The 17,350-nt window shown below is 32.5% G+C and overlaps 1 protein-coding gene across 5 annotated transcripts in view; it reads right to left on the bottom strand.

The window, feature by feature from the left end:
• Window positions 1-1,054: 1,054 nt before the first annotated feature.
• The window catches only part of CSMD3 (CUB and Sushi multiple domains 3), a 1,092,836-nt gene continuing 1,076,540 nt past the window's right edge, over window positions 1,055-17,350 (bottom strand). For all 5 annotated transcript variants that reach the window (XM_088798979.1, XM_088798980.1, XM_088798981.1 and 2 more), the window contains 5 exons: window positions 16,037-16,195; window positions 11,799-11,911; window positions 9,064-9,151; window positions 6,726-6,861; window positions 1,055-3,008 (listed from right to left, as the gene is read on the bottom strand). In XM_088798979.1, the coding sequence (XP_088655105.1) occupies window positions 2,849-3,008; window positions 6,726-6,861; window positions 9,064-9,151; window positions 11,799-11,911; window positions 16,037-16,195 (656 nt within the window). In that variant the 3' untranslated portion in view covers window positions 1,055-2,848. The remainder of the gene's footprint in view (window positions 3,009-6,725; window positions 6,862-9,063; window positions 9,152-11,798; window positions 11,912-16,036; window positions 16,196-17,350) is intronic.

Below are 17,350 nucleotides of genomic sequence, written 5' to 3'. Positions count from 1 at the left end.
CCTTAATTGATATTTGCTAAGAGTAGAATTTAAATTTTCTAACACCAAAAAAAGTATACATTTATCAAATCATCACATTGTACACTTTAAATATCTTATAATTTTGTTAATTTTGCTTCAATAAAGCTGGGAAAAATAAAATTACTTCCACTAACATTGCTGCTAAGTTTTGAGAGGGTTAAGGATAAATATCATAGGAAAAGATGAGAAATAATAAAAAGTTAAAAAGAAGACAAGTAAAACAAGGAAAGAATATTAAGAAAAGCATCGGAAGAGAGAGAGAACAAAAAGTAGAAAAAGTAAGAAAAAGAGAAAACACAGACAGGAATAAAAATAAGATAAATAACAACAGAGGAAAATATAGAAGGCATGCAATGAGTGAAAGATAGAGGTAATATTTAACAAAATTAAACAAGAAATTATGATTATATCAAGAAGCATTTATTTCAGAAATGAAAGTGTAAAAACCAGAGAAGGACATAAAGGCTGGACTTGGAGGTTTTGAAATATAAAGAAAGAAAACATTATGCTTTATGGGCAAGAGTTCTCTAATAAAACTGAACTTAACTTGTGATTTGAAATTTATAGAAAGTTAATAACTTTCTTGACTACAAAAGTTCACTGGTTCCATCCTGGAAACGTAGACTTGTTTTAGAGTATTAGTTTAATGTAGCTATTCAAATGTAGTTATTGAGTTCACACTTAGTGCATCATATTAAACATAAGTATCTCTAAGAAAATATACTACAGAAAGGTTAAAAATCATCAGGTATATCTTAATTTAGATGGTATTAAAATGTTTACATTCAAGAAAAATTCAAAGATGAAGTTCTTATACTATTATTTTTACTGGGAATCTATGCACTTCTAAAAGAATAACACATTTGGGGAACTATAGAACATAAAGATGAAAAACACTTATTATTTCATTATATGTTGCTAAGGGTGTATAATACTCAGTTTGGGAACTTTAAAACACCAAATAAATATGGGCTGTTCATTCCTTTTACTGACTAGTAGACTGACAATTTTTGAAAAGAATACACATTTTACAAAAGCAATTATCCATTTTTATTTTGTTTACATTGCACTGAAAATTTACATCATACTTTTACAAAGTTTTTTTTTCATAAAAATATACTTCTTTACAAAAGTGTATGCATTAATATAAGAGGAGTAGCCAGTTGCAGAAGAAATTGTTTAAACAAGATCATAGATGTATTAACCTTAACATTAATGAATGAATCATTGTTATTGCAGTCATTTGAATAAACAAGAATAAATAACTGATGGCATAAAATTTAAAACAGCATCCTGTCAGTAGAGTACAATGTTGAGAAAATTGTATGAATTTCCAAAACAAAGTATCTCAAAGTGGTTTACAAGAAATTCACTAAATGTTGTCGAGATAGATCCAAGCAGCGCTCCGGGAGCATTGATTTCTCTTAGGCACTCTGTCTCATGATACAAAAAGTCAGGACTGTTTACAGAGTTATCCATATTTGAAAGAAAACATAACCGAGAGATCATAGTGGGTACATGATTTATTCAATGAAATGAAACATGCTAGAGGGGAAGACGATGACCTATTAAATCAAAATGCTGGCATTACTGTGAGATAGTTGTAAATGAGCCACCAATAACTTGCAAATACACACCATAATTTCATAATGAAAGAAACCTGTCATATCTGAAACCTATTTCTTAAGAATAAGAGTATACAAAATTTAAAATATATGAAAATTTGGTAAATCCACAACTTTGTGAGACAACTTTATATTGGTGATTAGAAAGAGTAGATTTTTTGTTATGTTTAGGGGCTGATCCAAAATATATGTCTAACTCATTTTGTTAGATAAAAGTTCAAAACAATGTCAAATAAATTTGAAAGCTCAACTGGAAGGAAAAGTAGATGCATCATAAACTAAACACAATAGATTAATAGGTTCTACTTAGTCTTTCAAAAACATTGGCAAGTTTGGTAAAAGATGATAAGCTTGGTGTCTCAGATAACTACACAAAAATCATTATTATAGATAACTTTGCCAGCTAAAGTGGTTTCTGGAAGACAAAAACAGATTGAAGCAAGAAGTTAAACTCTAACCCATGACTCACAGAATACTACTGGTTACAACATCATGAGAGAAATCAGGACGATGGCATGATGATCTTGCCATTTGTAGAAATTATGACAACCAGTCTAAAAAAAAAAAAATAGCAATATGATACTGAAGAACGAAAACTAAAAAGAGTCAAATCAGAGTGAGTAATTGTGTCTCTTCTGTGGTATAAATTAGCTCATAAACATTTCAGGGCTTGACTCAATCTCAAATGGAAATAAGGAAAACAATGAATGAATAATGAAGAGCCAGTAGAATGGTGTGAAATAACACAATTATGGATGTGATGTAGTGCATGACAGTTAAAGAGAAGCCAGTGATGTACTGACTCTGGTAAGTATAGCTCTTATTGTCTACCCTACATCTTTTTCTTTTTTAACCCAGTCCCTCTACTATAGTTTATAAAGCACAGAAATACTGATAGTGGATGCTCCTCCAATATATGCAAATAAGTTTATGTTTTAGAATAATCTCCTTTTTTAAAAAAGCAAATAAACTGTGAGTAAGCACTCTCAGAGTGCAGCCGAATTTCTGTAAAACGCTCCATGGTAAACATGAAGAAGAATTATGGTCCAGTTTATGAAAAAACACTCTTCTCTGTCATTCCTCAGGAAAAGGTGACCCAGCAAGTCCTGAAAAGTGTGCTTTAATTTGTTGAGCAGTGAACTAGTGTGCACTGTTTTGTGTGTCGATTTCCAAGCTTCGGAAGAAGGCCAAGGGTTGCCGTGTTATACCATTGTGCAGACCGTGTTCAAGTTGGGATCGAATCGCACTGCCTTCCCTTCCACTGACTTCGCATTGGTGTCATACATGGGATTTTCAAAAGCTGCTTGGCCATTGTTATTTTCATGAACTGAACATCCTGTATACTGTGTTTTGGGTGCAGTCCTGTGGATGAGAACATTGATTAGCTAGGTGTTAACTTTCTTCTAGAAGCAGCATTGTAGGGCTGAAACAACATATACTTGAGTCATCATTGTTAATGGGTAATGGAGCTTGAAAGTGTTTACTGAGAAATCATAAACTCAATACATCAAATTTGAACAATTAACCTGTCACTTTTAAATCCTGACCTTATTTACAAATAATACATATTTATATACAGTACCAATATGAGTAATACAGATATGAATAAGTGATATTTTATGGCTGTTCTCATAAACTTTCTTATGAAATAATGTTATCATTATGAATTAGCATGTATAATCTAAATGATTTGTGATGATGATGGTGATGAATTTAAATCTCATTGCTAGTCATTCATTCATTTATCAAATATTTACTGAGCAGCAATTATGTGCCAGGTAGGATCCTAGGCATTAAATATATAGTGTTGTTGTTGTTTTTTTTAAGCATACAAAGTCATTGCTTTCAGGGAGCTCATATTGTAGTGACAGAAAATAATGTATAAATTACAAATAAACAAAAAAATAATAGGTAATGAGAAATGTATAGATGAAAAGGAAAATGGTTGATATGATAGGAAGTAACTGGGAGCCACTTTAAGTAATAAGGAGACACATGTCTGAGGAGGTAAAATTTAATCTGAGGCCTGAAGGACAAGGAACTGGTTCTGCACTAATCAGAAGGGGATTCAGTAGCAGTGGACAGCTCATGCTGAGGCTTAATTTGTGAAGGTACCTGGGGTATCCCAAAAACATAAATACAGAATGTGTTTTAAAATTATATACATTAGAACAAGTAAATTCAAAATCTCAAAGACAAAATGACTATATAGATACTCAAGCCATGAAAATAGTTTCCAAAAAGCTACTGATAACTGAATGTTTCCCGTTAGTTAAAAAAACATACAAAGTCTCGGCTGGCTGCTTTAAGCTGGTTTGAATTACTGCTTAATTTTTTTTTTTTTTTTTTTAATTTCTCTCACCTTTGACTAATGCTTATTTCTAGTTTCTCTTTCCCACATCCCACTGCATAATTTGTTGATATATGTAACACACTCAAGGCATAATTGCCCCTACTTGTTTTGGGGACCTAATTCCTATTAAAAATTATGTGTGTGTATGCGTATCTGTGTGTGGGGGGGGTGGTGCGCACGCGCGCGCGCGTTTCTCAATTCCTTTGTTTACACCAAGCATCAAAATTTCAACTATATTTTACCATAATTAATATTTGTTATTATATACTTTTTACTAAGGCTTTTTTTGAACTTTTCTCTATGCTAAAAATTGTTGGGTGATTTGCAAGACATTTTTTTTTAAAGCTATCTTAAGGTTCTTTCAATGGCATCATCTATATAATTATATTGCTCACAACTTATTTTTGCCAGGAACATAACTCTAATGGGAGCATATTTGTCTCTCTTTTTTCAAACCAGATTTACATTAAAAATCATTAAAAGCAACGTAATATCCTTTCCATTAGATAAGAAACATGAAGGTGTAATGGGATTTGTTTGTAATATTGAGCAACAAATTTAAGGAAAATAATATCATCAAGCTTCAGGAAAAAAACATTTATACCATCAACAAAAAATAACTTGAAATGAATCAAAGTTCTAAATATAAGAGCTAAATCTATAAAACTCTTAGGAGAAAACATTTAGGTAAATCTTTGTTACCTTGATTTTGGCAATACTTTCTTAGATATGACACTAAAAGAACAAGTAAAAAAATGGGGAAAAAAACAGATAAATTGGACTTCATCAAAATAAAAACTTTTGCACATCAAAGGACACTATAAAGTGGAAATACAACCCACAGAAAAGGAGAAATATTTGCAAACCATAAATCTGATAAGAGCCTAGTATCCAGAATACATAAAGAACTCTTACAACTCAATAAGAAGACAAATAAACCAATTTAAAAATGAGTAAAACACCTGAACAGGCATTTCTCCAAGAAGATAGACAAATGGCCAACAAATACATGAAAAAAAATGCTCAATGTCATTAGTAATTAGGGAAATGCAAATCAAAACCACAGTGAGATACCACTTCATACACACTAGGATGGCTATAATAAAACAGAAAAACAAAAACAAAAGAAAACAGAATATAATGTGTTGACAAGGATGTAGAGAAAGTGGCACCCTCATACATTGCTGATGAAAATGCAAAATGGTGCAGCTGCTGTGCAAAACAGCTTAGTGTTTTCTCAGTAAGTTAAGCATAGAATTACCATCCAACCTAGCACTTCAATTCATGGGTGTATATATACTCAAAAAAATTGAAATGGGTGTCCAAACAAAAATCTGTACACGAATGTATACGGCAGCACTATTCATGTAGCCAAACAGTAAGAACGGTCCAAATTTCCATCAACTGATAAATGGACATATTCAAACAGAACACATTCAAACATATGATGGAATATTATTTATCCATATAAAGTACTGATGCACAATATAACATGGATGAAACTTTTTAAAAAATATTAACTTTAAGAAGCCAGATATAAGAATGTCACATAGTGTATGACACTAATTATATGAAAGATCCAGAATAGGTGAATCAATACAGAAAACAGATTAGTAGTTGCTGAGGGCGGGGTGAGAGGAATGAGGAGTGAGTGCTTAATGGGTACAGATTTTCCTTTGGGGTTATGAAAATGTTCTAGAACTAACAGAGATGGTTCCATGACATTGTGAAATTACTAAATGCCACTGAATTGTACACATGGAATGGTTTAAATGGTTCTATGTTATCGGTATTTTATCACAATAATTAAAAAGACTTGCATACCTTGCTTTAGAAATAAATTTGGTGATGATTTTATTATCAATGAAGTTTAATATTAACAAGGACTAAACAGCTGCTTATACACAATTCTTACAAATTTATGTAATGTTAAATAAATCATCCTCAGATAATACAGAGACTGACATTTGTAATAAAAAATCAATTTTTGAAAAAATACATTTAGTATTATTCATTTAATTACCTGGTTATCTACATTATTTTTTCTTCTTGATAAGGGATGGTCCTAAATAATGGAAAATTGCATAGTAAAGCCCCTCACCAGGATATTGTAATATATATAGTGAACAGGGGCCAACTAATAATATGCATAGTTCTATACTAGATATAACACAAATATCACATTAATTATATAGTCTTCTGAAAGCAAAAGAAGGTAAATAAGAAAATTAGAGGATTTCACCAACTGGCTGCCTAGGTAAAATCAGTCAGTATTGTCATGTGAACTAAGTTCTCTCAATATGTCTGACAGCAAATATCACTTTTTCAATCGAAAAAGTTCTTTCAATATGTCTGACAGCAGATATCATTTATTCAACGGAAAAGTTATTCAATGGAAAACTTCACCTAGATTTTGTATCTCTAAAGTGATGTAAAAATAACTTAAATGATTAATCATGTGCTAGAAAACTGACAAGCAAAAAGAGAAAGGGTTAAGTTGAATGCCTGTGCAATTTAACGGAGCAATTTTTGTTGTGTGTATGTAGGGGTGGTGAAGGGGCAGGCAGGGGAAAGACGGTTTTCAACAACTGTGAAAATATTTGGCACACAGAGATTGCAACAATCCAGAAAAAAAAAAAAGGGAAATTAGGATTTGAACTAGAGAAGTAAAAAGAACATTACAAAAAGAGTTGGAAAACACTTGTAGTTAAAATCAACAAACTTACCTTTGTTTATAAAGATAAAATCCAAAGCCTGCAAATATAAGTGCAAAAAAAGGCACAAGAATAGCAATGGCCACCGAACTACTATTTGTACCATGAGGTTGATTTGAAGAATTTAAACCTTCTGACATATTCAGTCCTATAAAATAAAATAAAAAAATAAATAAATTGTAAGTACAGAATCAACTCTATGTTATCACAATTGAGTTTTTTATTTTATGAACTAATAATTTCTTCCTTTCTTGGAAACGTACCTAGGGTAGAACAATACTTTATGAAACTCCTTCAACTCATTTCCACAGTTTTACACGATACCTGCTATGCATAAGATATGTTTCCAGAAAAGGATACCAAATTAAAAATAAGCAATGTCTCTGAACTGAAGAATGTATACAATTGTGGGAAGAACAGAGACATAAATAAGTGGATGCATCCAGCATCAATTAATGACCAATGTGCTTTCAGAAGGCAAAGAGTCATTCCAATCTGGTGGAATGTAAGAATGTTTTCTGGAGGATATATAATATAAGCTAGGCCTTCAAGAGTCAGTAGACCATTGGTGTGGCCAAGAGCTCAGTTGGTTAGAGTATGGTGCTAATAACACCAAGGTTGTTGGTTCAATCCCTGCATGGGCCAAAAGAAAAATAAATAAATAAATAAATAAATAAACAAATAAATAAATAAATAAATAAAAAGCTAACTAAGAGACAGTAGAACAACAAATGGAGGAAAAAGCAGGACCATCGTAAACCTAAAAATGGGAAGGTGACTGGCACATGACGAATATTAAGCATATATGTGTGCAAAGGACATGTTGTAGGAGGGGCAAACTGAAATGGTAAACTATGGCTAGACTCTGAAAAGGCACAAATATTCTAAAGAACTCAAACCTACTACTCACTTGGAGTGAGGGATACCTGAGGGTGTTTTGAATTACAGGGCCCAGTAATAAGATACATGAATTAGAACAGTGACTGTGGTGGGATGGGCTTGAGGGAGCCCAGACTGGAAGCCAGAGTAGTTCGAAGGTTGTAGTAACAACCCAGATAAAACAAAATTGAGATGTGAACTAGAGCAGTAGGAAGAGTACTATGAAAGACAGAGTTAGGAAAACATTTTATAGTTAAAATCAACAGAACTTGTTTGTGTGGATGAAAGAGGTAAGAAGGAAGAGGCTTAGAAGTGTTTTACTTGGGGTTGGGTAAATGGTGATGACATTATCAGTTAGAAAATGACACAAAAATCAGGTTTGCCAATGCGTTAGCACATGTGGAAGAGGAAATAACTGTTTCAGAAAGAAAGAGTTCTTTTTTTATGGGTTCTGTTTTAGACATACAGTATTTGAGATGCTTTTGGGATTATTATGTGAAAACATCTTGTATTCAATTATATGGCTGTGTTAATATACTGAGTTCATGTTTTATCTTGTCTTTAAAACTACCAAAATTTTAGGGAAGATAGTATCTGAAATGGCATATTATTATTATTGTTCATGTAGGGAAAGCTAATTTCACTTTTTGATAAATAGTTATAGTCAACTAAGTCGTGTCTTAGGCCAGGTTAAAAAAGTTAGTACCTTATTTCATCCATGGGCTCAGAATATTTATACAAAAGTTCAAAGTAATAGAATTTGTAAGATAAATATAAAATGGTAGTTTTTAGAAACTGAATTTATTCTTTATGTATCAATACCAGAATATGATATAATGGGAGACAGTATACCTTAGAAAAATCATACGCCAAAAACTGTTAAGAAATACATTTTAAATAAGACCATTCAATGCTTACACACATTTTAGAAGAGTTAGAAATAAGAATGACAAAACCTTTTGCCTCCCACCACAGCAAATTTACATATCTGAAGAGCACAAAGACCTGAAAAGGGACCCATTCATCAAAGTTATTTTCCCTTTACAGACCCTATGAGTTTTTCAAAGTGCCACTATATTTTCCAAGGAGTAAGAAAATTGCAGCAATATTCAAGCTGAGGAGACGTATTACAGTTCTCATGAGATAAGATAAGATAATATAATTTACAGTTTAATATTTCCCTTCCTATCTGTATCGCTTTGTCTCCTTTTTACTTGCTTAAGGGCAAGACAGTGTGCCATGTTTATTAGAAATATGATGAAAAACCAAACATCGTACAGAGGTGGTCCACAGAGAGCCAATATTTTGAAGAATGTGATTATTTAAAAGGCTATCAAAAGGATCAATGTATAGTCTTGACAATGCAAAATTCAAAATGTAGTAAGTGTGCCTCGGGTACAGAATCCACTGTATTTCCTATGATGTCTGGAGTAATAAAGGACCTACATGAAAATGAAAATGAATACATTACCCAGTCTTTGTAGTCCAAATTGCCCATAATCTTTGCCCTGAATAAATCCTTGAAACACATAAGTAGCTCCATCAGGCTCAGCAGAAACCTAAAAATATTTATAATTTGATTAAATCTGAAGACTGGCCACAGCTATATTTTCCCATCCTTAATAAATATTAAATTTTATTCTGAAATGAATATTATGCAAAGTGCTTTCCTATAGATCTTCCTCATATGTAAAACACAGCACATTGTGCAAATCTGCCATCATTAAAAGCAAAATCAAAATTTTCATTTCAAAATATTATATTAGAAAAAAGTGGGTTGCTTACTTATAATATATTGACATAGATATACATATATAATTCTTTTATGCTAAGAAAGTTACTGTCAAAAAAAGGTCAATGATAATGAAACCGAATGAGGCAAATGGTCAATAAAAAATTAAAGTATAATAACACTGTACTTCTTAGGTTAGATTACTGTTCGGCATATATGCAGTTCTTCTTCCCCCTCCCACCAACTTTCATGGAAAGAGTTACTTCCTATCTCATGACTTGGGTTTGGTTCTGTGACTTGCTTTGGCCAAAGGAATGTGGGTAGGGTTGAAAATAAGTCAGTGCCTAGCCTGGGTCTTAAGAGGTATGTTTCCCATTATAACAAGTGAAACACGTCAGTCACAAAAGACCGCATATTATAAGATTCCATAAATACAAAAGTCCAGAACAGGAAATCTGTAGAGACAAAATATATTTGCGGTTGCTTAGGGCTGGAGTGGGGATAAGCTGTGGCTTCGTGGGGTGATAGCTAAAGGATATGGAATTTCTTTTTGAGGTGGTCAAAATAGTCTAAAATCAACTGTGATGATGGTTACACATCTGTAAATATACTAAAAAACACTGAATTTTACACTTTAAATGGGTGAATTGTAGGGTATGTGAATTATATTTCAACACTTCTGTTTAAAAATGGTGGCATATTTTCTAATGTGCCCTTCAGTGCTTCTGACCTCTGACAAGAAAGAATGTGCCCATGGTAGCTGCTGTCCCTCCAGCCTGGGTTCCAGAATCAGACACCTGGAGCAGATCTGAACTTGCTACCATAGCTTCAAGTAGAGCCAATGGAATAGGTGTGGACTTGTCAATAGGTCTATCTACCACCAACCTCAGACACATTAGAAAGAAGTAAATACGTACTCATTGTTTGACTCTGAGATTGTGTGGCTATGTCTAATGCTATAAATGCTGACTATTAATATATTTTAAAAATAGTTGAATTGCCTAGTGTCATTTGATCTCATACATATAATAATAATTGAAACATTTCTGTGTTCCTGTTAAGTAGTAATTTGAAGTTACCCTGATGCTTGTTCTAATTAGTTGCAATTAGCTACCTATGTCATGTATGTTATTATAAAAGTTATAAAAACAAAGAAAACAAAAAAAACAAAAAAAACCTTGCATCTTCTCCCTTAAAATCAAAATATCTTACAAAAGTATCCACACGAGTCTGATATATCACAACAAGTGATAATATTTATTCCTTATTATCAGATGTCACACTCAGCATGGCTGTTTTAAAAATGAAATGATTCTAAAAAGTATAGCTCAAACTCTAATATTTAAATGAACGCATTCACTTTGTTTTCTAGATGAAATAATACAATTAAACACTCTGAGTGCATTGAAGACATGAGTTAGTCCCCAACTCCATGAATAAATGGCACAGACAGGGAAACTGTATGTACCTTTTTCCCTGAGGAACCAAACTTAGTGAAGCCATGACATACTATCTATCTTCTTTCCTGCTAGTTCTTCCTTGTAAAATAAGGCTTTTTACTTGAGAGACTATGGGCAGAGCTCTCATGCTCATTTTTTATCAAAGGCTCCTGGGAAGTATGTGAATACTGGCTTCCAACTCCCAATTTAGTAACTCCATTCACATGTGCCATGTTTCCCCGAAAATAAGACCTAGCCAGACAATCAGCTCTAATGCATCTTTTGGATCAAACATTAATATAAGACCAGACATTATATTATATTACATTACATTACATTACATTATATTATATTATATAAAGACCCGGCCTTATATTATAGTAAAATAAGACCGGGTCTTATATTAATTTCTTCTCCAAAAGATGCATTAGAGCTGATTGTCCGTCTAGGTCTTATTTTCGGGGAAATATGGTGGTTGACTAGGATAGAGTAACTCCATAGTGAAGCAATGGCAACTAGCTCCCCACATGAAACAATTTGCAGACTCGGAATCTCTTCTTGATAGACAATTTTATAAAAGATTCTAAATCTTTTCTTAAATTTAATGAGCATACTTAATTTTTCTAATGCACTTTGTTAACATGTTGCATATGTCTTAAACAGTGGTTCCAGACAAAGATTGATTTATATTTTATCCAGATTTATTTATCATAGCACTGACTGTACACAAAATACATTTGATGAAACCAATGAAAAACTATATACCCCCTGCACACATATGTATTACAAAAGGGAGCAAAGCTCACCAGAATCCAATAATCTTAGGTTTAACACTATAGATTACTAAATATTTGTACTGAGTCATTTAAAAAAATACCCATAATAATAATTTTGTTATTTTGTGTGTGTGTATGTGTGTGTGTGTTCATAAATAGCTAAATTTAGAAAATTACCTTTTTCTGGACTTTTAATGACAAACCAAAGCAAGAATTTGGGATTAAAACAAGCAACAGACTTTTAAAGAACTATACTTACAAAGCCATCCATGGCCCAGTTTTCCTCCTTCATTTTCTTTGCAGAAGCATGAACTGGTACTTTAATAAGATAGATGTGTAACATTAGGCGAGCTTCCTGGCTTTTATATACGCCTGTAAAAATAGTTATGCTTCATTTTATTATCTATAACTCCTTAAATGTTTCATGTAATACATATGATACGAAAAAAAATAAAACAAGACTGAGTCAAGGCTAGTTTTACCCATAATGCTATTTACAAATCATGCAGTATATATTGATCTCTCTTTCAGCTGCAATTCTCAACCTAAATCTTCATTGTGGGGTTAAATAACCTATGCTATTAAAATTATTACTGTTCTTAATAACATCGTTCAATGACATTGTAAACAAAATGTTTTCTTCCCCCAATCAGACATAAAATCTTTAAGGGTATGAGTCAAATGTTAAATTATTTTTATTTTCCTTAAAATAAATTGGGTACCAACCCTGTGAAAGAGAGATTCTAGGTGCAACTAGAGCCACAACGATGAATAGATGTTGTTCCTATATAAAGATATGATGCTTAAAAGCATTTCCGATTAAATAGGAGGTATGTCAGGTATACAATTAACCAAAATACATAAGAGAATATGATAAATAAAATACCAGAAGAGAGAGGGATCCCTTCACACTACAATGATCAGGAACGGCTTATTTTTAAAAAAAGGATTTTAGCTGGGTCTTGAAAATCAAATAGGATTTTTAGTTCAACGAAGTCAACATAGAATAATGACACAAAAAAGAGAAGCAAAAATATACATGATGATTTTTTTTCTTAAACAGTGAATATTTTAAAAGTTGAAATAAGCTGGATTGTAAATGTGTTTAGGGGAATAAGTAAATAGGGTTCTAAGGAAAAATTTTGTGATTAAGTGATGGTTGAAATTTGACTCACTCATTCATTCACATAATCTTTCACCTATGAAATCAAGTGTCATAAGAATAGATACAAAAACAACCGAAATGCCCATTGATATGATTGGATAAAGAAACTGATTATATAAATATGCATATAATCAGTTTCTTTACATAATCAGTTTCTTTATCCAATCATATCAATGGGCATTTTGGTTGTTTCTGTATCTATTCTTATGACACCTGATTTCATAGGTGAAAGATTATGTGAATGAATGAATGAGTGGGTCAAATTTCAACCATATATATGCATATATATATAAAATCAGTTTCTTTATCCAATCATGTCAATATAATGGACTATTACTCTGCCATAAAAAAGAATGAAATATTACCATTTGCAATGACATGGATGGACCTGGAGAATATTATGCTAAGTGAAATAAGTCACACAGAGAAAGTCAAATACCATATAATCTCACTTATATATGGAATGAACAGAATAAATGAACAAACAAAACAGAAATAGACTCAGAAATATATGGGGAAAAAAAACTGAGGGTTGCTAGACGGGAGGGGGCTGGGGATGGGAGAGAAGGTAAAGGGATTAGAAAGTACAAATTAGTAATCACAATATAGCCATGGGGATATGAAATACATTTTGGGGACTATAATCAATAATGTTGTAAAGGGGGTCAGATGGGCACTTGTCTTATTAGAGAGACCACTTCATGGACTGTGTAGATGTCTGACCACTGTGCTGTACACCTAAAGCTGAATAATACTGAATATCAACTATAATTAAATACATATATGTATATATACATATATATATATATATATACATGTATATATATATATATATACACACATATATATGACATATATATATATATATATATATATATATATATATATATATATATATATATATATGGTCACAGGATGTGGTGTACAGCATAGGGAATAGAGTCAGTGGAATTATAACATCTATATATGCTATCAGAGATGCAGTAGATTGGAGGAGGGGGGTTATCACTTTGTGACGGATGTAAATGTCTAACTGTTACATTGTTTTGTATACCTGAAACTAATTTAAAAAAAAAGAATATGCTGGGAATAGAAAGAGAATGATAAATAGATCTTGACATAATATAAATTACAATTAATAGGAAAAAGGCATAAGAGTAATCAAAAATAATATTGTTGAGAAAATGGTATAATTGAATTAATTATTCATGTTTGTTTTTGTATATTTGTAAAAATTTGCTTTGAAATTTTTCTAGATTAAAATAAGTATAGCTGACCCTTGAACCACATGGGGGTTAGAGGCACTGACTGTCCATGTGCAGTTGAAATTCCTTGTATAACTGACGTCAGCCCTCCACATAGGCAGACTCCCAACCACCAGTTGACCCTTGAATAACTCAGTATTGAACTGCCTGGATCAAACAGAAAACAATCTGCGTATAAGTGGACCTGTAAAGTTCAAATCCATGTTGCTCAAGGGTCAACTACATACCCTTATTTTGTGCTCTTTTACAGAAACCAAAGAAAAAAAATTTTATGTTTTAAAGTTAAATAAATTAGTAGTTACAATTTAAATGCATTCTTTTATTAATATAAATCTTCTTTCAAATTATATCACGCAACTATATCTGTTTTTAAAAATATGACACATATTAACTTCTAATATTTTACTCTGGGTTTAATGCAGGATCATTTACTAATACAGAATGACGCTTGATAGTTCTAAAATTTTCAAAATTGATAAATAAAATTATATTTTCCATTTTACTTATACCGCAAATTATTTCATTATTAGTAATTATAGTAGCATCCCCCCATTGATGGGGGATACATTCCAAGAACCCAGTGGATGCCTGGAATTGCAGATAGTACTCAAACCTATAAGTACTATGTTTTTCCTATACATACATATCTATAATAAAAATTAAATTACAAATTAGTCACAGAAAGAGATTAACAACAATAACTATAAAATAGAACATTTATAACAATGTACTGTAATAAAAGTTATGTGCATATGATCTCTCTCTCAAAATATGTTATTGCAGTGTGCTCACCCTTTTTCTTCTTATGATGATGTCAGATGATACAATGTCTGTATGATGAGATGAACTGAGGTGAATGACATAGGCATTCTGATTTAGTGTGAGGCTACTGTTGACCTTCAGATAACATGGCTACTAAGTAACTAAAGGAGCATAGCATACAGCAGAAATATACTAGACAAAGGTATGAACCATTTCCTGGACAGGAGGGATGGAGCAGGACAGTGCGGGATTTTATCAGGCTACGCAGAACAATGTGCAATTTAAAACTTACAAAGTATTTACTTCTGGAATTTTCCATTTAATATTTTTGGACCTCAGCTGACCTCAGGTAACTGAAAGCAGGGATAGTGAAACTGCAGATAAGAGAAGACTACTGTATTTAGGATATATACATAGCCAAGAAGTTTATATATATCAAATATTTCATATTTTCAATATCAATATTTTAAAAATATTTTTAAATGAGGCCTATTTGGTTACAGATGGTTTTCTAACCTCTGGGATATAGTAATGAATGGCTTAGGTTATTGGAGTATAGACAAATAAATAATGTCATGTCATGCCACGTAATACCACAATATACTATATTATACTATGCTAAATTTCAAATAGTGCAAAGAATAAAATGAAACAGGGTAAGACTGTCTAAGAAAAAGAGTGTCTGACAGTGTTTGTAATGTGAAGGTTATTTTAGTAGGGTCATCAGGAGTACTGTTGATGAGATGACATTTGAGAAAACACTGGAAAGTCAGAAAAAACAGTGTAATGAAAGATAATGAGGGAAGTGTGCACTAGGCTGAGGAAACGGAAGCTTGAGGAGGTCGAGCAGGTGGATAGTGCCTGGGTCCCCTTTGCCTGTTTAAAATAGTGTAGCTCTATCTTTTCTGTTCTAACTTATGATATCCACCTACCCATTTTCATTTGAAGAAATAATGTTGTGATCATAAAATAGCTAGCAAATCACTGATCTGCTCTCTCTGGTGTTATGAGACTAGAGAAAGGTTTAGGTATATTCACATTAAAAGTTCTGTTCTAGTTCATGGTGTCTCATTCTAGCTGCATTAAAATATTCTTGAGGGAGCTTATTTCAGTATGACAGAGTTTGATATTTGTGTAGTAATATCCATGCATCAATCCAACAACCAGAAAGCCTTGCTTCTGAATGAATTATGAATGTTATAAAAAGTAACACATATTTCACAGTATGAAAAGCACTAATACAAGTGATGAAATGATGGAAATAATGGAAATGAAAGCATTATTTGCTGTTCCATAATGTGATACCTGAAAGTAGCAGGTCCATGTTGCTATTGCTAAGTGTTGCATTCACTCTCCCAGTGGAAGCATTAAAACTTGTAACGGTCAAGGTCATGGGTTGTTTCCTTCCTTTGAAATTGTAAGAGCCTTTCCATATATAATTTTGGGCAAACACATCATCAGGAACTGTGAATAGATTAAATCAACACAGGCATTCATTTTACAGTGTCCTGTAAATACAAGCCTTATGTAGATTGACAAATTTTCATTTACTGAATAATGCTATTTGCTAATTACACAATAATGAGGAATGCATACTACAAAAGGAATTTTTCACATAAAAGGGTTTCCATTGCTTTACAATAAACCAAAATTGTAAAAACCTAGACTTGTGCACTAGTCATCCATAAGCTAGAAATAAAAACAACACCAGTTAAAGATAGGAGACTTATATTTAGAATCCAGTGAAGCATCAAGTTTACTTATATTTGGTCTCCTTTAATAATATCTTTATCTCAGGTGGAAGATAGAATGATTTTACTGAGCCAAGTCAGTCCATATACAAGTCCCAAGAGGCCTGCTTTTCTCCTAGCAGTGGGAATAGATGTATAAGAGGAAGAACGCAGAGTTAACCCCCCTTGCAGAATAGCCCCTGGAAGACTGTCAGGTGGGATAGTTTTGTCCCCCTTACAGAATACTAGTTCAGTCATTCCGGTAATAGACTTCCTGAGGAAGAGCAGGTCTCCACCAAATTGACACCTTTGAGGTTTATAGATATTTTTATTTTATTTTTTTGTAAGAGGAACAGAACTTTAATATTCTATTCTAACATTTACTATTAGGTTACAGGTATTTTTAGAAATAAAAGAATTGTCATTAGACTTGCCTGTCATGGGAGAGAGATGAAATGTGGCAGAATCAAAGAATATGCTAAATGTTACAGAACGTTCATCTAAAGGACGTTAGATACAGCCAAATAAGACTTAGTTATATTTATATAAATTAGTGTAACTTATAGTTGTATAAATGAGGTATGTCAAAGTCTTCTGATATCCTGGGAAGAGGCTGAGAGAAGCTTCTATTAATCCTAGACATCATAATACAGCCCATCCCCAGAAATCAGCTATTCAAGGGAGACATACCTATTTATTTGGATGAGTAAATGACATGAATTTAGGATAAAGACATTTTTTTTTCCTAGCACGTTTGTCACCTGATCTTTTCTACACACATCACACTTTTTACCTCTCAGATCACAGAGGCTGGGGTTACAAATTCTGCGTTCCCTGAATTCTACTCAGCAAACCAATAAAGCAAAACAACAGTGAAGGATGAACATAA

This window comes from Rhinolophus sinicus, chromosome 6 (assembly GCF_057876585.1).
Source record: "Rhinolophus sinicus isolate RSI-liver-muscle chromosome 6, RSI-T2T, whole genome shotgun sequence".
NCBI lineage: Eukaryota > Metazoa > Chordata > Mammalia > Chiroptera > Rhinolophidae > Rhinolophus > Rhinolophus sinicus.
This window is presented reverse-complemented; position numbering and strand designations above follow the sequence as displayed.